This window comes from Tachysurus vachellii, chromosome 11 (genome assembly GCF_030014155.1).
Source record: "Tachysurus vachellii isolate PV-2020 chromosome 11, HZAU_Pvac_v1, whole genome shotgun sequence".
NCBI lineage: Eukaryota > Metazoa > Chordata > Actinopteri > Siluriformes > Bagridae > Tachysurus > Tachysurus vachellii.
In genome coordinates, this window is record NC_083470.1 from 3017987 (window position 1) to 3043522 (window position 25536).

Genomic DNA, 25536 nt, shown 5'->3' on the forward strand with positions numbered 1-25536 from the left:
AACTACATTTTGGAATATTTTGCATGTTATACAGTTAATCTGGACGCCAATTCGTACTTTTATATTCGAAGAAATAAACAAATTCCGTTAACACTTAATTAATAAGCTACTTAGCTTAATGAGCTAAGCTAGATTTCCTACCCGTATTCTGATTAATTCGTTGTGATTGGACAAAACACTCTAAGCGTGACTGTTTGATAGGCTGATTACTTCTGAGTACGAACGTCTAGCCAATCAGAAAAAAAGAGGGGGCGGGATTCGCCGGAATACGGGTTGCTGTAAGATAACGTACGCTGCAGTGTATGTGTTAGTGTTAGTGTTAGCTAGCTGCTAAAAAAATGGGGAGTTTGGTTCATGAGGTGAAACGTTGGGCGACAGAAGAGCTGGATTTACCTCCTCACAACCTGCCACACGACAGCTACATTAAAACGTAAACAAGAACTCTTTATTAATGATTATAGCTAAGGTTGTTATGACTGATTATAGTGAATTAAATGAATATTGTGTATTTGTTAAGGTTATGTGTCGGTACAGGGGCCTCGATTTGGAAGTATGTCATACAACATGTTTACAGCGAGAGGTAAAGTCTGTCCTTTTATAACGTTTTATCTTCACACTTATTTATTTTTATATATGACAGTTTATGAGAGTTTTTTTTCCCCCCACAGGCAGGTGCGACTCATGAGGATGAATCTTCAGTGGTATCTTTCTTACTTTCAGACTCAGTTTTAAATCATATGTTTATGATGATTATGATGTTATTGGCTTTGGTTTTCATGTTTAGTGGACAAATACACTCCATTCGTCGTGTCTCTAGTCCAATATGCTATTCACCACTATATAGATTTTACTTTGAAAACTTTGTGTCGACACTTTTTGACTCGACTCTCCAGAAAGAGTCGATTCTTTCAGCCACCAAACGGCTCAATTCATATTTTCCCTGTTGATTGTTTCACACAATACTATTTTCATTCCGATTCTGTTTTCTGATTTCTTCAGCTTCTCGTGTGTGTGTGTGTGTGTGTGTGTGTGTGTGTGTGTGTGTGTTGTCTGAGATATGAACACAACTGTTATCAGTTTTTCTTGACATTTTGATTCCCAAGGTACAAAATTCTACAAGATAAAGAGGTAAGAAGTTAAAAATGCTTGGATCTCACATTTCTGATTGCAGGAATTACAGTGAGATAAAATTATTTGTCGTTTGTGTGTGTGTGTGTGTGTGTGTGTGTAGTTGAAGCAGGTGGAGGGACAAAATAAAGACACTCGGCGTGTGGAGCTGCAGAGAGAGATCTCCAAGCTGCAGACGGAACTCAGCCACATAGATCAGAAAATCAGCACCGCCGAGGAGCAGCTCGCTAGCGAAGGTGAGGATTTGACCTTTTTTGCCGTCTCATAACTAGTCGATCTGTGAAGAAGCCCACTTCGGCGTCTGTGGTTTTGAACATGTCCACATTTTAACGTTCTTTTACACTATATTGTGTGTGTGTGTGTGTGTGGAGTAGAGCAGAGTGTGAACAGACACTGTGCTCAGTATGAACAGAGCAGACTGAGGGAGCTGATGCTGGACTCGTTCAGGCTGCGCTGCACCGAGGAACGAAACGCTCTCACACACCACACACAGACCATCAGCAGCCAACAGCAGGCTTTAGACCAGCTTTCCAGGTTAACAAAACACACACACACACACGTGCACACACACACACCTCTCAAGTTGATGCTCGACAGAAATGAAGAGAGTCACTTTTAAACCCGGCATTGAACTTAGATGTTTTTAGATACCGATGCTGAAACTCTCCTTTACTAACAACAGCCTACTCAATCTTACATTTTTTAACATTTTTAACTCTATATAATACAACATAAGTATAATAAAATTAATCCTAATATGAAAATGTTTCCAAATCTAAATTTCCAGCCATTAAAATTTGTTACAGGATCTGATATCCAATGCACTGTTTTGTTTATTTATTTATTTATTGTTTGTTTGTTTGTTTGATGGTAAACTGGGTCTCTGGTGGTCAGTTGTAGAACTAGTTGTATTCCCTATATATCAAAGTTTTGTTCTTTTAGATGTTGAATTAAATGCTCAATATATATAATTTTTTTTTTCTTCTTGTTTTTGTTCACAGGAAAGCGGAGGTGAAGGTGGTGTTTGGAGGATCTGACGGCGGAGACAGCGGCACGGCCACAGAGCCTCTGGTTTTAGTAAGAACTGCACCGTTCCTTTGTAGTCGGATTTAACTCCAATACTCCAAATCGGCCGTTCATCTTAACAACACGAACGTAGCTCCGATTAGCAGAGTGCAGAAACATATCAAGGCTCTTGGCTTTCAATATTAAGTAAGGAATAAAATACTTTGTCTCGTGCTGCTATTGGAAAGCGATTGGAATGTTTCCTGTAACACATACAGAAGTGTTTTATTCCTCTTAATCCTCTGCAGGATCACAATCCTGTGAGATTATTTTTAAAAAATCTTTTTAAAAAAAAAAATTTGTAATCTACTTATTGACTGGATATGATCAAAATATTATCCATCAGTTGCCATAGTAATCATAATGTTTATCATTGAGAGAATTCAAGTTGATGTGTTTTGGGACACAAAGATCTTTCCAGGAACTTAAATATAAATCTGTATTAAAGTAGATACACCTACACACACACACACACACACACACACACACACACACACATCTGGATCTTGGTGCAGTCCTAAACCAACTGTTAGATTCAAACCCTCTGGATTTCTTCATCTGCTTGTATTCTGAGTCTCTTCTGTCTTCAGAGGAACGTTCGGGATCTCTGCAGGGAGAGAGTCGTCTTCTTCCAGTCTCTGCAGGACAGCATGCTGAAGTCCTCTTCCTCAGAGTAAGAGCTGTGGCGCTTGAAAACCTGATGCACAAAGAATTTCACCTCCGATCATATTTATTGTTTAATAACGCTGACTGTTTAATTCTCTGCAGATTCACTCCTGAACAGAGGAATGCAGCTTATCAGCACTGGCTTAGTGCTGTGGAGGTAGGTGTGGCTTGTGTCGGTGTGTGTGCTTGTGTGTTTAAGACTCGTGTGTTAATGAACTCAAATGTATGTTGTGTTTTGTTTTTTTTTTTGTTTTTTTTTTTTTATTAACATGTTATAAATGACACATTTAAAAGTGTTGCTGCGCTTGTATTAGACCATGTGTCAGATCTTTACTTCGCTACACTTGCACAAGTGAATGTTTACACAATCAGATCATTCATTTTATAAACTCAACTTTTGTTCTGTTTTTCAGGACGTGCTGCGATCTCAGCCGCCCAACCAGGTGCTTTCAGCCCTGCAGACTTTGGCTTCCAGACAGCAGGTGGCGCTGGAGGAGAAAACCGCAGCTTTGGATGTGGAACGTGACGTTTCTGCTCTCGGGTATGATAACTGTTGAACTTTTAATTTGTTAATAACACTCTGGGTTTTGTTTTTCCCCTTTAAACCATGTTTTGTTGACGGTTCTAGGTTTCGGTACGAGAGCCATCACCTGCTCGATGTGTCCATGGAGGAGGAGGAGGACTTGCCTCCTGTTGGCAGTCTGTTCCAGGTGAGCGAGAACGATGACACGAGATCAAAAACGCGAGAGTTCATCACGTGACCTCAAAGCAACGTGGCTGCTCGCAGCACGAACAGTGCACAAGGTTTCATAGTCGAAGGCTCGTCTTACGTCGTTTTATTAATCAAAGAACACGACATCGTAGAACGCAGAGTATTTATGAAACAAAACAAGGTCCCTGTTATTCTTCTACTATCTACACGTCCTTCACGAATAAACCTCCCTTTTTCACCTGATCATTAAAGCACTGACACCAGAGTCTCCTTCCTTAAACACTAAATAAACTTTTCCTCCCTAAAAACTTTGACATTTACACGGCGACGTTTAAGTGGGAGTGTGGAGTCTGATCCGCCGTGATGGGAAAATCAATCACTGGCTTCTGACGTCATGTTATTTGACCTAACGTCATGTTCAGTGTGTTTAGTAACAATCCTGTGTGTGTGTGTGTGTAGTCTGTGTGGGAGGAGGTGGAACAGTGTTACATGCGCTTGGCGGAGGTTCGGAGCAGATCTCGGAGGCTCCGCACTGACCTCGGTACTCTCACAAAGGAGGTCAAGCTAAGAATTCTGGGAAAGGACAATCTGGACAACTCCACGGCCAGGTGAGTTCACACTCTTTATGGTGGTCATTTAGAAAGGTTCATCAGCTCGCAAGGGACGAGCTGATGAGTGGAACATTATTTACTTTACTTCCAACCAATCGGAATCCAGCACGATGTAATTGCCTTCTGTTCACTTTGAAACATTTTGGATTGCTACTTTTATTAAGCCCCGCCCCCTCCTTATTTAACAATAAGCGCGGACTCTTAACGTGCGCCCGCTGTCCCCTGTCGTGTCCAGGAACGTGTTGGAGTTGCAGCTGCAGGTGGTGCGACAGGCTGCGGTGAGAGACAGCACGCGAGAGCAGTGTGCACAGCTCCAGCTGGAGAACCGAGAGAAACGCGAGGCCCTGCGCAGCCTCCACACACAGTGGCAAAGCATCATGGACTTCAGGCAGCTTGTGGTACGTAGCCGTGACCTCGTAAACCAGCCGCGTCTAAAATCTTGTAAATCTTCTCGAGAGAAACAACGAGAACATCACTGTGGTTACAGATCCTTCTGATCATGTTGTAGATTATTCACTGGAAAGGTATTTGAGTATGGTGTGTGTCTGTGTGTGTGTGTCTGTGTGTGTGTGTCTGTGTGTGTGTGTCTGTGTCTGTGTGTGTGTCTGTGTGTGTGTGTGTGTTTGTGTGTGTGTGTGTGTCTGTGTGTGTGTGTGTGTGTGTGTGTGTGTGTGTGTGTGTGTGTGTGTGTCTGTGTGTCTGTGTCTGTGTGTGTGTGTGTCTGTCTGTGTGTGATTGTCTGTGTGTGTGTGTGGCAGGACGTTAGACAGGAACAGATACGGAGTCTGATCAAAGGAAACTCCACCATGAAGACCGAACTCACGCGTGTTCACTCAGAGGTACGAGCGTCCGCACACTTTCCTTCTCTCTTTTCTTTTCCTTTTCTTCGTTCATTATCAAACTGAACGTTGCTTTAATTCATTTTCCATCAACACGTCTGTTAAAAAAGCCGAACAGAACCAGCAGCAGACCTCGGATCAGTTTAGTCTGAGTGATGCTGCAGTCAAAACCGGTGTAGGAAACTGGGACCAGAATATTTGTTAGTGTTTGGATGCGTCAGTCGATATACGTGACCGCTGTGGACGGCAGCACTTAGAGACCGTGCCGGTGGCTTTGAACCGCTGTTGCCGTGTCTCTGTCTTTGAACGTTTCATGGCTTCAGCAGGAACGATGCTCGTTCTGGGAAGTTGCTCAGAAGCTCCAGGTCACACGACCCCATTATTTAGAATCCCGCTCTGGTGTCCCACAGTCGAGGATGAGGTTCCATTTAGAGACTCTTAAGGTTTCTTCCTCGCGTCATCTAAAAGATTTTCCCCCACACCGTCGTCTCACCGGTTTGCTCATTAGGGATAACGCTCTATTCTGTAATTTGGCGCTCCGGGGGGCGGAGCTTCAGGAACACATGACTGTCTTGTTGAGAATCGTTATAATATCGAACCTGCCTAGTTATTAGAGAACCAATTTTAAACCTAATCCTCCTCCTTCTGCTTCATACATGATTAAATTCCTGCTAAAAATCAATTTAAACATTTCCAAAGAAATCTCAGAAAGGTGTGTCGTCTTCGTGGATCTCATTTCATCTTATTATTCTGTGTGGTTCTTCCATCAGTCGAGGCAGTTTGTGCGCGAGAAGCTCAGCCCACGGTTTGGAGCCGTGATCCGATCTGCTAACGAACTCCGTAACTCCGTGTCCCAGGAGGCCAAGCTGTTTAACTCGGTGTGTCTCGCCGCTCTGGACCGAAGGATTGTAGACGGGTGAACATCACAAGTACACAGTCGTAACACCACGATGTTCTCACCTGATTTTTTTCTGTAGCTCCAGCTTTCTTTTCTTCTGTGTTGTAGCGAGAGAATCCCAGCGGATCAGCTCTCGTTGTATCGCGTGAACTCTCCGGCTCTGCAGGACGTCCGTCAGAGCCTCTGCACGCCGATCTACATGGTGAGTCTCTTAGCAATCTGCTCTCTTTCTTTTTCTAGTAATGACAAGTTTACTCTCCGTTTCTCTGTAACCTGCCAAGATTAATTAATAGAAATGGGTAGCGGTGGTGAATCGTTCACGGTGTAACTGTGGTCATTTCTATTCATTTTGTTCCAGCGAATTGGATCGTTTGAAACGATTCATTCGCAATCGTTCACTGATTCGCAGTTAGCGTCAGGGTTGCCATGTTGACAATATTTTCTATTTCAGTTCCAAGAGTTTTGTGTTGGCTCTAAATCTGTGTGTGTGTGTGTGTGTGTCCAGAATCATGCTCATCAGTTATTTCAGCTTGTGTACAAGAAGCGTTTTAATGTCTTTTCTCCCTTATAATTTGCATATTTAATACATCAAGCATTTACAGTGTTTTGTCTTTGTGTGTTTATTATCCAGGCACCGGAGCTGCTGTTCTCTCAGGCCGTGTCTCAGAGGCTGCAACTGCGTCTCCTCCGGCGCCTCCTACAGCTGCGCACAGACACACTGACAGATGTACAGAACCGATCAGCACAACTGCCTGCTCCTAATCAGCAGGGTAAAACACACACAGAACTCCCTGCTCTTGTATTAGTCTGTTTAAAACTGCAGCCTGGTCAGTCTAAAAGCCATTAGTGCAACAGTGCCTCTTTTTTTATTTTTTTTAATAAATCCTGTGTGTGTGTCACAGCCCTGCTGCAGCGTGTGAAAACGGAGGATTCAGACCTGCTGCATACTCTGTTGCCTCGTGTTCAGGAGCTCACACAGAGATGCTCTAAAGGTTTGGCCTACGCGAGTCAAGTCAACGCCGCCATCACACACTGGTGAGGAGACGCCTCTTGAACCTACGTTCTCTTTTTATTCAGTACAGTGTCACTGAGCGTGATCTAGTCATGCGGTTATATCTCTGTACATTAAACAGGGTTTCCGCGGGGTCATAAGTCATAAAAAGTCATAAATTTAACAATAAGAATTTAAGGCCATAAAAAGACATAAAAACGTCCGGATTTTCCATACAAGGTCATAAAAAACATTTAGCCACGTCTTAAATTGATCTGCTCGTCCATTAATTTGTTCTTCAATCAAAATGCGCTCGCGGCGGCAATGGCGTTCATTTGTTTCACCTGTTGTAGTTCTGTATGAGGAATCTGGGTGGTATCACACTGGTATCACAGCGTTCCAGAACTACAAGGTCCATGCGGCAGCACACAGACTTGTCGGAAGGACTTACACAGAAACCCGCGTGAACTCTGAACATACTGTATCATACTGAGTCACTGCTTAGTTTAATTTAAATCATCCTGACTATCACAATGGGAAAATGTACCTTTAACGATCTGTGGCTCGAAGACGGTGCGTTTAGTAGCTGGCTCAAGCCCGTCGCTAACAATCGGTATCAAGCCTATTGCAACGTGTAAGAAGACGTTGGAGCTGTCTAGTTTACGCATAAAAGCCTTGAAGTCACATGCAAAGTCGGAAAAGCATATCGTTGCTGTAAAAGTCCTGCAGCGGGTGCAGGCGATCCGTCAGTTTTGTTCGGCTCCGTCACTAACGTTACCCGGTCCAAGTACAGCGCGGGATTCCGTTTCTGTCGCATCCAGTGTCACACACAGTGGTTTGGGATCAACCTCCACACTGAAAGCGGAGGTCCTGTGGGTGTTGAATACTATAATAATAGAATTACTCTTTAAATAATAAAACTTGTTACTTTCAATTCTTCTTCTTTCGGCTTTTCCCTTCAGGGGTCGCCACAGCGAATCATCTCTCTCCACCTAACCCTATCTTCTGCATCCTCAACACTTGCACCCAATAGCTTCATATCCTCATTAATTACATCCATATTCCTCCTCTTTGGCCTTCCTCTTTGCCTCCTGCCTGGCAGCTCCATGTCCAACATTCTCCTACCAATATACTCACTCTCCCTCCTCTGAACATGTCCAAACCATCTTAATCTCGCCTCCCTAACTTTGTCCCCCAAACGTCCAACATGAGCTGTCCCTCTGATGTACTCGTTCCTAATCCTGTCCAATCTTGTCACACCCAAAGAGAACCTCAACATCTTCAGTTCGGCTACCTCAAGCTCTGACTCCTGTCTCTTCTTCAGTGTCACTGTCTCTAAACCATACAGCATGGCCGGTCTCACCACTGTCCTGTACACCTTCCCCTTGATTCTTGCTGATATTTTCCTATCACACAGAACTCCTGACACCTTTCTCCACCCACTCCAACCTGCCTGCACTCGCTTCTTTACTTCTTTCCCACTCTCCATTACTCTGGACTGTTGACCCCAAGTACTTAAACTCCTGTACCTTCTTCACCTCTTCACCCTGTAACCTTACTGTTCCATTTCCCTCCCTTTCATTCACACACATGTACTCAGTCTTACTACGACTGACTTTCATTCCTCTTCTCTCCAGCGCAAACCTCCACCTCTCCAGGTTTTCCTCCACCTGCTCCCTGCTCTCACTACAGATCACAATGTCATCTGCAAACATCATCGTCCAAGGAGACTCCTGTCTGACCTCCTCTGACAACTGGTCCATCACTATAGCAAACAGGAAGGGGCTCAGAGCCGATCCCTTATGCAGTCCCACCTCCACTGTAAACTCCTCTGTCTGACCTACAGCACACCTCACCACTGTCCTGCTCCTCTCATACATGTCCTGCACCACTCTGACATACTTCTCTGCTACTCCTGACTTCCTCATACAGTACCACAGCTCTTCTCTTGGCACCCTGTCATACGCTTTCTCTAAGTCTACAAACACACAGTGCAACTCCCTCTGACCATCCCTATACTTCTCCATCAACATTCTCAGAGCAAAAATTGCATCTGTTGTGCTCTTTCTCGGCATGAAGCCATACTGCTGCTCACAAAAAAAATCTAGTCATGGGGGTCACAGTCCAGTGACTTCTGTGCCGGTCCCAAGCCCGGATAAATAGAGAGGGTTGCGTCAGGAAGGGCATCCGGCATAAAACATTGCCAAATCTAACCATGCGAGTTGTCAGTAAAACTTGTTACTTTCAATGAAAGTCAATAATAAAGACTTTTGAAAGGAATTTTAATGACTGAAGTTCGTAATTCGTGTAGGTCATAAATTCAAATCATAATGGTCATAAAAAGTCTTAAATTTGACTGATTAAACTCTGCAGAAACCCTGATTAAAACTGAGCGATGGGAACGAAGTTGTCTGATCTGCGTGACGTCGAACACAATCAGACAGCAGTATCGTTTCACACGTGGTTAGAGTGTAACTGTAAGTGAAACTTTAACATACTGACAGCTTTACACACAGGTCAGTTGTGTGTAAAGACCTTCATCTTCACGTCTACATCCGGACCGTGAAACCAGGAAGTAACGAGCAGATCGCTTTCACACGTCAAAAGGACAGAGACCTTTTAAAAATAGCTTTGTGGATTAGAGGTGTTTGTGTGTGAACGGTCCCACTAATGGTGTGTGTGTGTGTGTGTGTGTGTGTGTGTAGGTGGGAGCAGCCGGCTCAGTTTGCTCTGCCAGACATGCAGCAGGAGGGACTGGCTTTCCAGCAGTGGCTGCAGCGATGGAAACTGGCTACAAAGGAACTTTAATCCTCTCTATTATCACCGTCACTTATATTTCTACAGAATATTCACTTTTAAATGACTTTAAAGGCTCGGTGTGTAATTTTTAACATGTAGGTGTTTACTACAAACGGAAAATGACCTAGCAAGCGGCGAAGAAAGCGTCAAGCGTTCTGTTTATTCCGTGTGTGTGTGGCAGGTTCCTTTTTAGGTAAAAACAGAAGGCAGGGCCGAGCAGCTCTGTTCTATAAACGTGTATAGCGTAAATGGTGCTCTGTGGTGTTGAAGGTAAATAATCAAGCAGCGCTGCACTTTCAGGGTGTTTTGTATTGTTGTGAATTTTCAACATCTCCATTTAGGGCATCTTCCAGTTGCTGTACAGGCATGATTTTTTTTTTTTCTTTTTAAATAGACATTTTACATTTTTTCCCCCCCAATAAACAATGATGAATTTGCTACACACAAATTGAGATGCTGATATTTTTAAGTGTTTCATATTCTTTTCCTTTACACCCTTTCCCCCCCCCATGGACATTACTGTTACAGTATGATCTTAAGGCTTGCGTCTTCAGACACTTCATGGTAACATAAAAACAAGAACTAAACTGTACAACCAACATAAAACTAAACACAATGGGGTCGAGAAAGAACGTTGCTGGATGTGGTCGTATGTGCGGCGGCACGTCCGCGAGTCCAAAAACTGTACAAACGGAAGATTTCCGCAGCCTCCTCCGCTGTGGGAGAAGAACTGCGTCTGTCCGTGAGCGGCTGGTGAGACGTGGATGTAGTGACGGGATCCTGTAACGCAGCCGCACCTTTACCGTATTCTGGTGAACAGGTTTAAAACAGACACCGACTCCTGAAAGCAAACCAAGACAGATTTGTGTTCTTATTAATCGCCTTAAACAAGTCACGTGTCAGAGCTAATTAACTGAGATGAAAAGTGTTGTAGCGTTTTTGGGATTGACGTCATCACCTTTGTCGATCGGGTTTTGCTAAACACGTTCCAGAAACGTAGCGTCTCGTCTCCCGCCCCGGTCACGATGGCCTCCCCGTCAGGAGACATCGCCTACGAAAGGAGGAGGAACGTCAGCTTTGCTTCGAAACAAAATGGCGAATGAGAACTGAATTTTATTTGGTTCCACGATTCACATCTCATTCACACAGAGATTTGGGTGATATGGAAGGAGTCTCCAGTATCAATTTATAAGAAAGTCACATTACATGAGTTTGAAATTGTACAGAATTAGCTAACTTTTTTTTTTTGCGTATGTTAAAGCAGCGATCACGTTTAAGGAAGCGTCGGGAGGAAACGTCACCAGCTCAGGTCACGTCACAGCATCCTGAGGGTCTTTGTCTCCTTATACAGTCAACTTGGTTCATGTAGCTGCTTCTTTCAATCCGACATTAATGTACAGTGAGAAGAGAAGCTACTCACCAGGTAAAGAACTCTGTATGAGTGACCTGTCAGTTTGGCTATCTGAGTGAGAGACGGATATTTCCACACTAGGATCTGGTTCTGGGAGTAACCGTGTGTGCTGACCTGCACAGGAGAGAAAACACACACACACACACACCTTATCACCTCATCAATATATCACACGCACGTTAAAGAACACTTGAATTTTACGATGTATTTTCTTCACGTCTTATTAGAAGAAATGAAAATTCTGATTAATTTCTATGGCAATAAAAATATTTAATTATATATAATAAGAAAAAGTCAGGGGGGCACGGTGACTTAGTGGTTAGCGGGTTCGATTCCCGCCTTGTGTGTGTGGAGTTTGCATGTTCTCCCCGTGCCTCGGGGGTTTCCTCCGGGTACTCCGGTTTCCTCCCCCGGTCCAAAGACATGCATGGTAGGTTGATTGGCATCTCTGGAAAATTGTCCGTAGTGTGTGTTTGCGTGAGTGAATGAGAGTGTGTGTGTGTGTGTGCCCTGCGATGGGTTGGCACTCCGTCCAGGGTGTATCCTGCCTTGATGCCTGATGACGCCTGAGATAGGCACAGGCTCCCCGTGACCCGAGGTAGTTCGGATAAGCGGTAGAAGATGAATGAATGAATGAAAGAAAAAGTCAGCTGAGACATTTGTTTGATGTTTGGTGCTGTTTCTTTGGTCATAATTGAATGATTTAGGTCATTTTGTCTCAGCTTATTCGTTATTTGTCTTAAAATAATAAAACATCTGGTTTCCACAAAACATTCTTGTCTGCATTCTTAATCCCTGTTTCGACAAGGCTGTCTACTAAACACTGTAAACGTAATTTTAAAAAAAAAAAAAAAAAAAAAAAAAAAAGAGGGAAAAAAAAACAAGCAACAACAAAAAAAAAGCGCCACCTCAATGAGCAGTCATGCACTGCAGTAACAGTCGTTAACTAACTGGTTCATATCCTAGTTTTTTTTTTTTTGGGTTAAGCATCTGGTGTGTGTAGAGGCTGTGTGTGTGTGTGTGTGTGTGTGTGTGCACTCTTACCAGTTCGTTGGTGTGTTTGGACCAGGCCAGGTTGCACACCTGAGAGCCGGTGTCGATGCACTGGAGCGGCTGAGCCGTGAGCGTGTTCCAGAAGCGAATGCAGCGGTCAGCTGTTCCGCCCCCGGACGCCAGCAGGCCGTGTTGGTGAGGAGACCACGCGATGGCCTTCACTGCCGCCAAGTGATCCGTGTACTGCTGAACAGGCGCCACGCTGGAGTGATTCCACACCAGCAGCTGAGTTACGGGAACACACAGGGAGGAAAGCGTTCAGAGACGCACGTCGCTTTTGTATAAACTTTATGTTAAAAGCTGCACTTCACTGCGAGATCTACCTTGTTATCATTTCCTCCGGAGGCGAGCAGCTGGTGGTCGGTGCTCCATTTAAGCCCACATACTTCCTGCCTGTGGCCTTGCAGTCTGCGCTCGGACTGCAGCGGCGGCGTCCTGATGTCCCTTTGCAGGATCATACGGTCCCGACTGCCTGAGGAAAGCTGATCTGCGTTCCACGCCAAAGCACCTGCAGAGGAACGCAAAAGAAAGTAGATTTGGCACAAAGTTTTTTCCCCAGAACATAAGGCTAAACACACGAGTAACACTGGCTTCCTATTCACTACATGTGCTCACTACTTAGGGTTGTAGCCACTGCATAGTGCACCATGTTCTCAACAGAATGAGACTCAGCTACAGACACAGGATGATGAAGTGCGATCCTACATGAATGTACGTTCCTGTGTGTGAATGATTTAATATAAAGTAAATATAAAGTTGGGGGCACGGTGGCTTAGTGGTTAAAAATTGTCGGTAGTGTGTGATTGCGTGTGTGAATGAGTGTGTGTGCCCTGTGATGGGTTGGCACTCCATCCAGGGTGTATCCTGCCTTGATGCCCGATGACGCCTGAGATAGGCACAGGCTCCCCGTGACCCGAGGTAGTTCGGATAAGCGGTAGAAGATGAATGAATGAAATATAAAGTTCTTACAGCGCATTTAACAACAACAAAGACAACGAGACATCAGCGATTATGTGCTGTCGATTTGCGAGTGCGATTATGTGCTGTCGGGGATTGTGAGTGTCTCACCGACTCGGGCTGTGTGTCCCTCGAGTGTGAACAGTTTCTTGCCGGCTGCTGCGTCCCAGATCTGTACAAATCCTTTGTGTGTTCCCACTGCTACGTGATTCCCCTGAAACAGAACCATCCAGTCAGACATCCACAAACACTTCAGAAAGGAGTAAGTGTCTAAGCTATAAGATAAATGAGTACTGGGTTCTGCTTACTCTCTCTGACCAGCCGACCGACGTCACCGAGTCTCCCTCTACAGACAGGTCACATAGCCGCGTTACCTGCGCAAAGAAACGTTCAGGACTTCCAGAGGAAAAAAAATCCCCCACAAAAAAAAAAAACACCGCTTGAAAGGTGACGACATACCTGGCTCGTGCAGGCGCTCCACAGGTAGACGCAGGTCCCCAGTCCGACGCTGAGCACGTTTAAGGAAGACCAGTCCACCAGGTTGAGGTAGAAGTCGTCTTGAAGCTCTGGAGCATCGAGCACCTTGAATGGAATCTTGGAGATTTTGCGAGTCGGCTTCCGAGGTGAACGGAGCAACTTTTGACTAATAAATAAATAAATAAATAAATAAGTTCAAATAATCTGTAAAATTTTATTTTGTTTAATTTTAGTTTGGTTTTTTTCCTCGGGTCACATCAATGAGGGCGTTTCACCGTTTACCTTTTGCTGCTGACGGGAGACAGAGAGTACGGAGAGACGTTGTTGCCGTCGTCAGGAGTGGCTCTTTTGGCACTGAGAGTATACTGCAAACAGGATTAATAAATAAATATTATTAATTAAAAATAATAAATTTTAAAAAAATAAATAAAAAATAATAAATTATATATTTAAAAAAAATAATAATTTAACTGATAAGGATAAACAAAAGGGACTTGTAACCACCAGGTCTTACTATGTTCAAATCATATAAAAAGAATGATTAGAAACCCTTTAGAGACCCAGGGCTGGAACAATATGTTACAGCAGAGAAGGACAGAAGACACTTACGCTAAAGAGACTTCTTTTCTCTGGTGTGGAAGGCTGCAGCCTCCTGTCTTCAGTCTGGGGGTCCTGCACTTTCTCGATCCCGGCTCCGAGCAGCTCGTTCTTCAGGAGCGCGGAGTACGCCAAACCGTCCGCTGCTAATGAGACGGCCGAGCTTAATACCAAATCTAATCTAAATTCTAAATCAGACGGGAAAAAAAAAATCATTGAGGTTAAACTCACCTTTGCCGGTATCAGAAGTCGCATCCTTGGTTTTCTTATTCTGGCTTGGAGACTTCTCGTTTTCCTGCACAAACCAGGTAAAAAAAAAAAATAAAATAAATAATCAATAGACGTTACACACACTGTTCCCCTCATCCTGAGCCGTGCTGGAGAGAAGCTCCTGTTTAACACTAGATCTCTAGTTTAAGCCGAGTATTTACATTGATCCTGTGGAAGTTGATACTCCAGTTGGCTCCTGCTCGCGATGGTATGAACCGGTCTCCGTGCTTGCTGGGCGAAGACATCGGCGACTTAGTGGGTGTCAGGTGACGGATCACGTCTGTGACTTTCTGCACGGGGTTAGAATAAAGGAACGAATAAAAAGTAGTTAAACGAGTAACTACGTCATTCTCAAAACAATGTCACTGTGTTCAAATAGACTAGTCCTTAAAACCTGTCTCTTATGGCAAAACTGTTCTTCCTGAAAGTAGTAATAAGTGTTTAATTGACGTTTGCACGGACGTTAACAACAACTGAGAAGCACAAATGACTAAATCACACACACCTCAGTGAACTTTTGTCTCCTGTTCTAACAGTGTTAACAGTTAGCAGTGTCTCATTTTAAAGGAATGATAATCGGCGATGTGTTGGATGCAGCCAAGTTACTGTTTCCACCTCATTAAGCTGATTACTTCATTATGGCATCATTTCCTGAAGTGTTATTTCCCTTTTACTCTACAACCGTTTGTCAATTTGTGCATTACAATATAAAGAACAATATGGAATAGTTTCTATCTGTCTATAGTTAATATTTAAGTTCTTACTTTATGATTTACTTTAAACAGCTTGGTGTGTTACCATGATAATCTTAAAAGAACAAAAAATCTAACTAGTGCTAATCTGGTAGCCACCAGAATCACAAAACGTGTTAAGCAACTTCACTACAACACGTTTCTCGTCTTGGCTAATTCACTATATTTATGGAAAAATAAGGTGAACTGTGTCAAACGTGAGGAAATGAAGGGTGTAAGACACGGCACTCACAACAGGGCTGGCGTTGTCATTTTGGACGTTGATCTGCCGCAGAAGTCGGCGCTCGTAGTCCTGATCCATGAAGTTGATCGCTCAGGAAGAATGAGGTCTGATTTCAGTGCTTCTGGTAGAACTGCAGTTGAATTTCCAAATAAATAAATAAATAAATAAATAAATAAATAAATATCATTAAGAGGTTTATGATAAAGTTGCAAATGAGAGAGATGAAAACTAGGATGCAGTGACTGAGAGTTTAACAACGACACCAACATCAACACTGCTGGATTTCTCACTAATATAACAGCGATCCTCGCTAGAAAGCGATAATTAACACCTATAAGGACTGATTAACCGTGCAGGTTTGTCATCTTACCTTATCCTAGCTTATACTGCGTAATCATGCAAGGAGAACTTGGTAAAAGTCAAATATGTGTTTTGTTCTGTATGTAGAAAACGTACGTCACTGAGCTCTTGTTAACGTGAAAGTAGGATAAAGGGGAGAAAACGCTCCCTGGAACTAGTCAGACACATCAATACAGCACAGGACCAAAAACTTCACATCATCAAAAGCGAAGAGGATCAAATTAGCACCAGGGTCAGTAAGTGTACAAGAAATATTTCATCACAAACATATTTAATGAGTTACAGAGAGGAGCTTAAGGCCAGAATTCACTTCACAAAGTGTCAAAGGTTTTGTATGATGAGAGGAGTCTTCTGGATTGGTTTGAGTTTATGAGCTGAGATTTAACAAAAAACACACAGACAGAGACACAGACTGAGACACAGACAGAGACACAGACAGAGACACAGACACAGACAGAGACACAGACAGAGACACAGACAGAGACACAGACAGACAGAGACACAGACAGACAGACAGAGACACACACAGACAGACAGAGACACACACAGACAGACAGAGACACACACAGACAGACAGACACAGAGAGACAGACACAGAGACACACAGACAGACAGAGACACACAGACACACAGAGACACAGACAGACAGAGACACACAGACACACACAGAGACACAGACACACACAGAGACACAGACACACACAGAGACACAGACACACACAGAGACACAGACACACACAGAGACACACAGACAGAGACAGAGACACACAGACAGACACACAGACAGAGACACACAGACAGAGACACACAGACAGAGACACACAGACAGAGACAGAGACACACAGACAGAGACAGACAGAGACACACACAGAGACAGAGACACACACACAGAGACACAGAGACAGACACACAGACACACAGAGACACAGACACACACAGAGACACAGACACACACAGAGACACAGACACACACACAGAGACACAGACACACACAGAGACACACAGACAGAGACAGAGACACACAGACAGAGACAGAGACACACAGACAGAGACACACAGACAGAGACAGAGACACACAGACAGAGACACAGACACACACAGACAGACAGAGACACAGACACACAGAGACACACACACAGAGACACAGACAGACAGAGACACACAGACAGACAGAGACACACAGACAGACAGAGACACACAGACAGACAGAGACACACAGACAGACAGAGACACACACACAGCTGTTCAAGCAGGCTATAAACGGTGAGAGACAACTGTTTAGACGGCTGCTTCAAGTCAGTCACAAAAAGAAAGGACAGTTGTGTGTAAGGATGTCCACCGTATTCTCACCGTGTAAATGTTACCCCTTTAAGTATGAAGTGTGTGTGAGAGAAAAGGCAGACATTCAGTGACAGCACTGTGATCAACACACAGCTGATCCATGTTACTGATATAAAGCAATGACTCAAGCTTTGTCTTCATCTGTTTACGGCCAGAATGAAATATTCCGACTTTGGACAACAACTAACAGAACCATCAGATATCAAAGCCGTTTATTCTTACTGTGAGTTAGTAAAGTGAACACCTTTAAATGCCGTAATGCCGCCGGCTCTTTTGTTAAAAACCGGTCTTTATTCAGCTTTGTTAGCTCACAATGCTAACTCGGCACTATCAACAACGCCATTTTAACTTTATACTGTTTGAGCTAAAACAATTCGTCATAAAATAAAGACACAAAAATAACGAAAACACTGAAATACACCGTTAAATAACGTAATTATAAAAATCAGCTGACTAGCACAGCTAATCAACCCGTTAAGCTAACACGCTAATGCTAGCTAGCAAATTATTCCACACAGCTCACAACTTACCTCGCGCTCTCACTTTCGATCAATATCCCGTGAAAATCTTGCGCTTTGATATAACTGCTTCTTAATAAATAAAAAATAAGGTATCCGTTTGCTACAAAACCACAACGCTCGCTTTGCTAGTCGCTAACTCTGCTAGCAGTCTGTGTTGTGGTATTTTTTTAATTGACGCCGTCGCAAAGGATTGTGGGTAAGCTGAATTTGAACGGGTGACGTCGCGAATTTTGAATCAAAACAAAAGGATTCACGTTTCCCTGGAAACACGAATGCTAATCAACTCAATGCTTAAACTTTACGTTTTATAAATGTAAAGATTTTAGTGAGCGCTTTTTTAACAGAAAACCTTTTTTGATTGCAATAAAAACTAAAAAAAAACATTTATTCAACGTATTTATTTTATTTCAAAACATTTTACGGAATCCACGTAGACCAATGAACTGTTTATGTTAACTTTTATTATCTCGTATTGAATGTGACTTATAATATCATACATATATCTAACAAAAAACATGAAAGGAGAGATTTTAATAATAATAATAATAATAATAATAATAATAATTGTTGTTGTTGTTGTTATTATTATTGTTGCTGTTATTATTGTTTTAACTAATAATAATAATAATAATAATAATAATTGTTGTTGTTGTTATTGTTGTTATTATTGTTATAACTAATAATAATAATAATAATAATAATAATAATAATAATAATAATACAGAATATTTTGAATCACCGCAGAATTGCTCATTGGGGATAAATACATTCATTCATTCATTCATTCATTCATTCATTTTCTACCGCTTATCCGAACTACCTCGGGTCACGGGGAGCCTGTGCCTATCTCAGGCGTCATCGGGCATCAAGGCAGGATACACCCTGGACGGAGTGCCACCCCATCGCAGGGCACACACACACACTCTCATTCACTCACACACTCACACAATACAGACAATTTTCCAGAGATACCAATCAACCTACCAAGCATGTCTTTGGACCGGGGGAGGAAACCGGAGTACCCGGAGGAAACCCCCGAGGCACGGGGAGAACATGCAAACTCCACACACACAAGGTGGAGGTGGGAATCGAACCCCCATCCCTGGAGGTGTGAGGAGAACGTTGGCATCTCTGGAAAATTGTCCGTAGTGTGTGATTGCGTGAGTGAATGAGAGTGTGTGTGTGTGTGCCCTGTGATGGGTTGGCACTCCGTCCAGGGTGTATCCTGCCTTGATGCCCGATGACGCCTGAGATACGCACAGGCTCCCCGTGACCCGAGGTAGTTCGGATAAGCGGTAGAAGATGAATGAATGAATGAATGAATGAACATTTAATTGTAGTAGAACGTTACTATTCCTGCTATAGGTATCGCCGCTAGGTGGCGATAACGGTAGCGAGTCGCGCTTAAACCTTTTTTCTATTGAGTCACGAATAAAAACTTTTCCTTCCTGAAGTGACAGCATGGAGAGTTGAATGTTGGTGTAGAACCGATTTATTGTCAGTGAGTATTTTACTGATTTATTACAGAATACTAACAACAGCTGGTTAAAACCGTGTTTATTCACACACACACCCATTGTATGTAGAAACCATGTTAAATGGCTTGCTTTAGTTTCCTACCACATGGCTGTTACAGTAAATGATCTCGTGTTGATGTTGATTTAAAAACACTGAGACTTTTGGATGCACTTTTAATGTTTTTATCTCTTTACTTTCAGCCAGGAGCAGTTTATCTCATCTCACTGACCTCCATCTTAACTGTATGTTCTTTATTATTCCTCAAACCTCCAGTAAGCTTTAAGATATAAACAAGTTAGTACTTAACACGTGACACCAAATGTTATGGTTATAACATATAAGTAAGAAATAATCTAATATGGGCTCATTATGCAAACACTATGAAACACCGGTTAGGTGATTTGCAGTGTTCAGGATTGTGCAGCTTGTATATTCAGAAAATCTTGATAAAGAGTAAAAGTCTCCTCACATGCAGACTTTTATTTTGTAAGGCGTCATGGCGAGTGATCTGGACGTAGAGGCGGTGGGACGCATCCTCGTGGACAGACAACAGGAGCTGCCTGCTCGTTTTCGGGCTTTGTTTACACTTCGGAACCTGGGTGGAGCTGAGGCGGTGCGATGGATCAGCGAGGCTTTCTCAGACGATTCTGCGCTCCTCAAGCACGAGCTGGCCTACTGTCTGGGGCAGATGCAGGATGAGAGAGCTATTCCTGTCCTGGAGACGGTGCTGAGAGACACCAAGCAGGAGCCTATGGTCAGGCATGAAGCAGGTGAAAGCGTCAGTCGATCTGATCGAGTTGTGTGCATTAAAGTGGTGTTTTGTTAATGGGGTGTTTGAAACAGACATGACTTTATAGGGAAAATTTGAAAAAGAAATGGAGGGGAAAAAAACACTATACTGGGCATTTTGCTGTGTGTCTGACCCGTGATTTCACGTTCACTTGCATGCTACACAAAGCAGTTGAACACGAACAGAAGTGAAATATCTGACACACAAAACTGCACCATAAGGCGTGAGTCAGAGCTGCGTTTTTCCCCCTCATCTGGTTTATGGTGCAGAAATCAATGTTTTAGTGTCACTGGGAAAGAAAGCATGAGTGTGTAGTGTGGGTGTGTATGCATACTTCACCATGCTCAGGGATGTGAGTTATCAGTTAACGTTTTTTGTGTGTGTAGGTGAAGCTCTGGGAGCCATCGGGAATCCAAAAGTGTTGGATTTACTGAAACAGTATTCTAAGGACCCGGTCATTGAGGTACTGTTATTATTATAGCATACACTAAGTTGTGTGTGTCTGCGTGTGTCTGCATGATTGTGTGTGTCTGCGTGTGTCTGCATGATTGTGTGTGTTTGCGTGTGTCTACATGATTGTGTGTGTGTCTACATGAGTGTGTGTGTGCCTACATGATTGTGTGTGTGTTTGCGTGTGTCTACATGATTTTGTGTGTGTGTTTGAATGTGTCTACATGATTGTGTGTGTGTGTTTTGCGTGTGTCTACATGATTGTGTGTGTGTGTTTGCGTGTGTCTACATGATTGTGTGTGTGTGTTTGCGTGTGTCTACATGATTGTGTGTGTGTGTTTGCGTGTGTCTACATGATTGTGTGTGTGTGTTTGCGTGTGTCTACATGATTGTGTGTGTGTGTTTGCGTGTGTCTACATGATTGTGTGTGTGTGTTTGCGTGTGTCTACATGATTGTGTGTGTGTGTTTGCGTGTGTCTACATGATTGTGTGTGTGTGTTTGCGTGTGTCTACATGATTGTGTGTGTGTGTTTGCGTGTGTCTACATGATTGTGTGTGTGTGTGTTTGCGTGTGTCTACATGATTGTGTGTGTGTTTGCGTGTGTCTACATGATTGTGTGTGTGTTTGCGTGTGTCTACATGATTGTGTGTGTGTTTGCGTGTGTCTACATGATTGTGTGTGTGTGTGTGTTTGCGTGTGTCTACATGATTGTGTGTGTGTGTTTGCGTGTGTCTACATGATTGTGTGTGTGTGTTTGCGTGTGTCTACATGATTGTGTGTGTGTGTTTGCGTGTGTCTACATGATTGTGTGTGTGTGTGTTTGCGTGTGTCTACATGATTGTGTGTGTGTGTTTGCGTGTGTCTACATGATTGTGTGTGTGTGTGTTTGCGTGTGTCTACATGATTGTGTGTGTGTGTTTGCGTGTGTCTACATGATTGTGTGTGTGTTTGTGTGTTTGCGTGTGTCTACATGATTGTGTGTGTGTGTGTTTGCGTGTGTCTACATGATTGTGTGTGTGTGTTTGCGTGTGTCTACATGATTGTGTGTGTGTGTTTGCGTGTGTCTACATGATTGTGTGTGTGTGTTTGCGTGTGTCTACATGATTGTGTGTGTGTTTGCGTGTGTCTACATGATTGTGTGTGTGTGTTTGCGTGTGTCTACATGATTGTGTGTGTGTGTGTTTGCGTGTGTCTACATGATTGTGTGTGTGTGTTTGCGTGTGTCTACATGATTGTGTGTGTGTGTGTTTGCGTGTGTCTACATGATTGTGTGTGTGTGTGTTTGCGTGTGTCTACATGATTGTGTGTGTGTGTTTGCGTGTGTCTACATGATTGTGTGTGTGTGTTTGCGTGTGTCTACATGATTGTGTGTGTGTGTGTTTGCGTGTGTCTACATGATTGTGTGTGTGTGTGTTTGCGTGTGTCTACATGATTGTGTGTGTGTGTTTGCGTGTGTCTACATGATTGTGTGTGTGTGTTTGCGTGTGTCTACATGATTGTGTGTGTGTGTTTGCGTGTGTCTACATGATTGTGTGTGTGTGTTTGCGTGTGTCTACATGATTGTGTGTGTGTGTTTGCGTGTGTCTACATGATTGTGTGTGTGTGTTTGCGTGTGTCTACATGATTGTGTGTGTGTGTTTGCGTGTGTCTACATGATTGTGTGTGTGTGTTTGCGTGTGTCTACATGATTGTGTGTGTGTGTGTTTGCGTGTGTCTACATGATTGTGTGTGTGTGTGTTTGCGTGTGTCTACATGATTGTGTGTGTGTGTGTTTGCGTGTGTCTACATGATTGTGTGTTTGTGTGTTTGCGTGTGTCTACATGATTGTGTGTGTGTGTTTGTGTGTTTGCGTGTGTCTACATGATTGTGTTTGTGTGTTTGCGTGTGTCTACATGATTGTGTGTGTGTGTTTGCGTGTGTCTACATGATTGTGTGTGTGTGTTTGCGTGTGTCTACATGATTGTGTGTGTGTGTGTTTGCGTGTGTCTACATGATTGTGTGTGTGTGTGTTTGCGTGTGTCTACATGATTGTGTGTGTGTGTGTTTGCGTGTGTCTACATGATTGTGTGTGTGTGTGTTTGCGTGTGTCTACATGATTGTGTGTGTGTGTGTTTGCGTGTGTCTACATGATTGTGTGTGTGTGTGTGTGTTTGCGTGTGTCTACATGATTGTGTGTGTGTGTTTGCGTGTGTCTACATGATTGTGTGTGTGTGTTTGCGTGTGTCTACATGATTGTGTGTGTGTGTTTGCGTGTGTCTACATGATTGTGTGTGTGTGTTTGCGTGTGTCTACATGATTGTGTGTGTGTGTTTGCGTGTGTCTACATGATTGTGTGTGTGTGTTTGCGTGTGTCTACATGATTGTGTGTGTGTTTGCGTGTGTCTACATGATTGTGTGTGTGTGTTTGCGTGTGTCTACATGATTGTGTGTGTGTGGTTGCGTGTGTCTACATGATTGTTTGTGTGTGTTTGCGTGTGTCTACATGATTGTGTGTGTGTGTTTGTGTGTTTGCGTGTGTCTACATGATTGTGTGTGTGTGTGTTTGCGTGTGTCTACATGATTGTGTGTGTGTGTGTTTGCGTGTGTCTATATGATTGTGTGTGTGTGTGTTTGCGTGTGTCTACATGATTGTGTGTGTGTGTGTTTGCGTGTGTCTACATGATTGTGTGTGTGTGTGTTTGCGTGTGTCTACATGATTGTGTGTGTGTGTGTTTGCGTGTGTCTACATGATTGTGTGTGTGTGTGTTTGCGTGTGTCTACATGATTGTGTGTGTGTGTGTGTGTTTGCGTGTGTCTACATGATTGTGTGTGTGTGTTTGCGTGTGTCTACATGATTGTGTGTGTGTGTTTGCGTGTGTCTACATGATTGTGTGTGTGTGTTTGCGTGTGTCTACATGATTGTGTGTGTGTGTTTGCGTGTGTCTACATGATTGTGTGTGTGTGTTTGCGTGTGTCTACATGATTGTGTGTGTGTTTGCGTGTGTCTACATGATTGTGTGTGTGTGTTTGCGTGTGTCTACATGATTGTGTGTGTGTGGTTGCGTGTGTCTACATGATTGTTTGTGTGTGTTTGCGTGTGTCTACATGATTGTGTGTGTGTGTTTGTGTGTTTGCGTGTGTCTACATGATTGTGTGTGTGTGTGTTTGCGTGTGTCTACATGATTGTGTGTGTGTGTGTTTGCGTGTGTCTACATGATTGTGTGTGTGTGTGTTTGCGTGTGTCTACATGATTGTGTGTGTGTGTGTTTGCGTGTGTCTACATGATTGTGTGTGTGTGTTTGCGTGTGTCTACATGATTGTGTGTGTGTGTTTGCGTGTGTCTACATGATTGTGTGTGTGTGTTTGCGTGTGTCTACATGATTGTTTGTGTGTGTTTGCGTGTGTCTACATGATTGTGTGTGTGTGTTTGTGTGTTTGCGTGTGTCTACATGATTGTGTGTGTGTGTTTGTGTGTTTGCGTGTGTCTACATGATTGTGTGTGTGTGTTTGCGTGTGTCTACATGATTGTGTGTGTGTTTGTGTGTTTGCGTGTGTCTACATGATTGTGTGTGTGTTTGCGTGTGTCTACATGATTGTTTGTGTGTGTTTGCGTGTGTCTACATGATTGTGTGTGTGTTTGCGTGTGTCTACATGATTGTGTTTGTGTTTGCGTGTGTCTACATGATTGTGTGTGTGTGTGTGTGTGTGCGCATGCAGGTGGCAGAGACGTGTCAGCTGGCCGTCAGGAGGTTGGAGTGGCTGATGAATGGCGGTGGTGATGTGGTGAACTCAGAGGGAGCAGACAGTAACCCTTACAGCTCAGTGGATCCGGCTCCTCCGGCACAGAGGAAGAGCGTCTCTGAGCTCAGGACACAGCTGCTGGATGAGAGCCTGCCTCTGTTTGAGCGCTACAGAGCCATGTTCGCTCTCAGGAACCTCAGCAGCGAGGAGGCCGTGCTTGCTCTGGGAGACGGTGAGGGGGCGGGGACTCGGGGGACTCGGGGCTCTTTTTACTGTCTGAATATATTTGCGAGAACACGAGCGAGAGAAAAGATAATCAATATCTTTGTTTTTTTTTTTCCCCCTCCATCTGTGATCTCCAGGCCTGCAGTGCAGCAGCGCTTTATTCCGTCATGAGATCGGTTACGTGTTGGGGCAGATGCAGCATGCGGCGAGTATCCCTCACCTGCGCGCCGCTCTGGAGAACGAAGCCGAGAACGCCATGGTGAGGCACGAGTGCGCCGAGGCGCTGGGATCCATCGGTCAGGACGCTTGTCTGCCCGTCCTACAGCGCTACCGGCAGGACCGCGAGCGTGTGGTGAAGGAGAGCTGCGAGGTGGCACTGGACATGCTGGAGTACGAGAAGAGCGGCCAGTTTCAGTACGCAGACGGACTGCTCCGAATAAACACGACTGCTCACTGACTCTGAAATGAATCCTGATGACTGACACGACTTCCACCTCACAGCGTGAGCTCTTCGACATGAGATCAGCTTTTCCACAGGAAATAAACTCAGATTAGTAAATTTATAAAAAAAAATCTGTAAAACCAGAATCTCAACCTGTTTCACTTGACGTGCTTTGGTGTGCTTTTTTTCAACGTGTAAAGCAACATTGGTTTTCCTCCTCAACTTTATGCAGCTCTTCAAATCGCTGTATTTCATTTGTTCATTATTCCTTTTTCTCCTGTTAGAAATGGAAAACCTGAAGTATGTAACGTCACTTGGGACAAAAAACTAATAATAATCTCGTCCTTGAGTATTTCCTGAACATTCTGATCACACGGCGATCAAACGATTTATTAATAAAGAAGGAAAGTATTATTCCTCAATATAAAGTACATCTGGTCTGATTGGTTGGTGTATTTGTTTGTTGTGGATGTGATTCCTGTCATCAAAATCAATTCTAACAACTGCTGCTTCTGTCTTTAAGCTCCTAAAGGAATGGAGACGATCCTGAAGGGTCCTAAAAATAATTTGTGTGATGTGATTGTCTTGGTTAAAAAAAAAAAAGACCTGAAACATCAAACTCAATAATTTTTTATTAGTCAGAACGATAATCCATAATAAATTATCGACTTAAAATTCTCTGTCACTAACTCATCTTCTACCGCTTATCTGAACTACCT

General features: G+C 43.5%; 3 protein-coding genes across 4 annotated transcripts; 2 read left to right on the plus strand and 1 right to left on the minus strand.

Moving 5' to 3' along the window:
- The first annotated feature begins 239 nt into the window (after positions 1-239).
- Positions 240-9873, plus strand: haus5 (HAUS augmin-like complex, subunit 5). The gene is made up of 19 exons (XM_060881223.1): positions 240-430; positions 518-580; positions 669-701; positions 1104-1128; positions 1232-1364; positions 1503-1662; positions 2130-2205; positions 2784-2866; positions 2962-3016; positions 3273-3400; positions 3488-3569; positions 4031-4179; positions 4418-4580; positions 4941-5021; positions 5792-5937; positions 6028-6121; positions 6551-6689; positions 6822-6954; positions 9616-9873. The coding sequence occupies exons 1-19, from the start codon at positions 339-341 to the stop codon at positions 9716-9718; spliced, it is 1938 nt and encodes a 645-aa protein (XP_060737206.1). The 5' UTR covers positions 240-338; the 3' UTR covers positions 9719-9873.
- A 125-nt stretch (positions 9874-9998) lies between these two features.
- Positions 9999-17854, minus strand: fzr1a (fizzy/cell division cycle 20 related 1a). 2 transcript variants are annotated; one of them, XM_060881226.1, is made up of 14 exons: positions 17681-17854; positions 15459-15579; positions 14636-14764; positions 14436-14499; positions 14217-14347; positions 13890-13972; positions 13590-13773; positions 13439-13504; positions 13242-13344; positions 12497-12681; positions 12165-12398; positions 11130-11234; positions 10668-10760; positions 9999-10550 (listed from the first exon to the last, which is right to left on the minus strand). In XM_060881226.1, exons 2-14 carry the CDS (start codon positions 15525-15527, stop codon positions 10509-10511), a joined length of 1488 nt encoding a protein of 495 aa, XP_060737209.1. In that variant the 5' UTR covers positions 15528-15579; positions 17681-17854; the 3' UTR covers positions 9999-10508. The 2 variants fall into 2 exon arrangements, with proteins under 2 accessions (XP_060737209.1, XP_060737208.1); XM_060881225.1 differs by having other exon boundaries at positions 14217-14350; positions 17681-17853.
- A 1214-nt stretch (positions 17855-19068) lies between these two features.
- dohh (deoxyhypusine hydroxylase/monooxygenase) lies at positions 19069-25250 on the plus strand. The gene is made up of 6 exons (XM_060882243.1): positions 19069-19172; positions 19390-19431; positions 19681-19959; positions 20366-20442; positions 24127-24382; positions 24513-25250. Exons 3-6 carry the CDS (start codon positions 19686-19688, stop codon positions 24830-24832), a joined length of 927 nt encoding a protein of 308 aa, XP_060738226.1. The 5' UTR covers positions 19069-19172; positions 19390-19431; positions 19681-19685; the 3' UTR covers positions 24833-25250.
- The last annotated feature ends 286 nt before the right edge of the window (positions 25251-25536 follow it).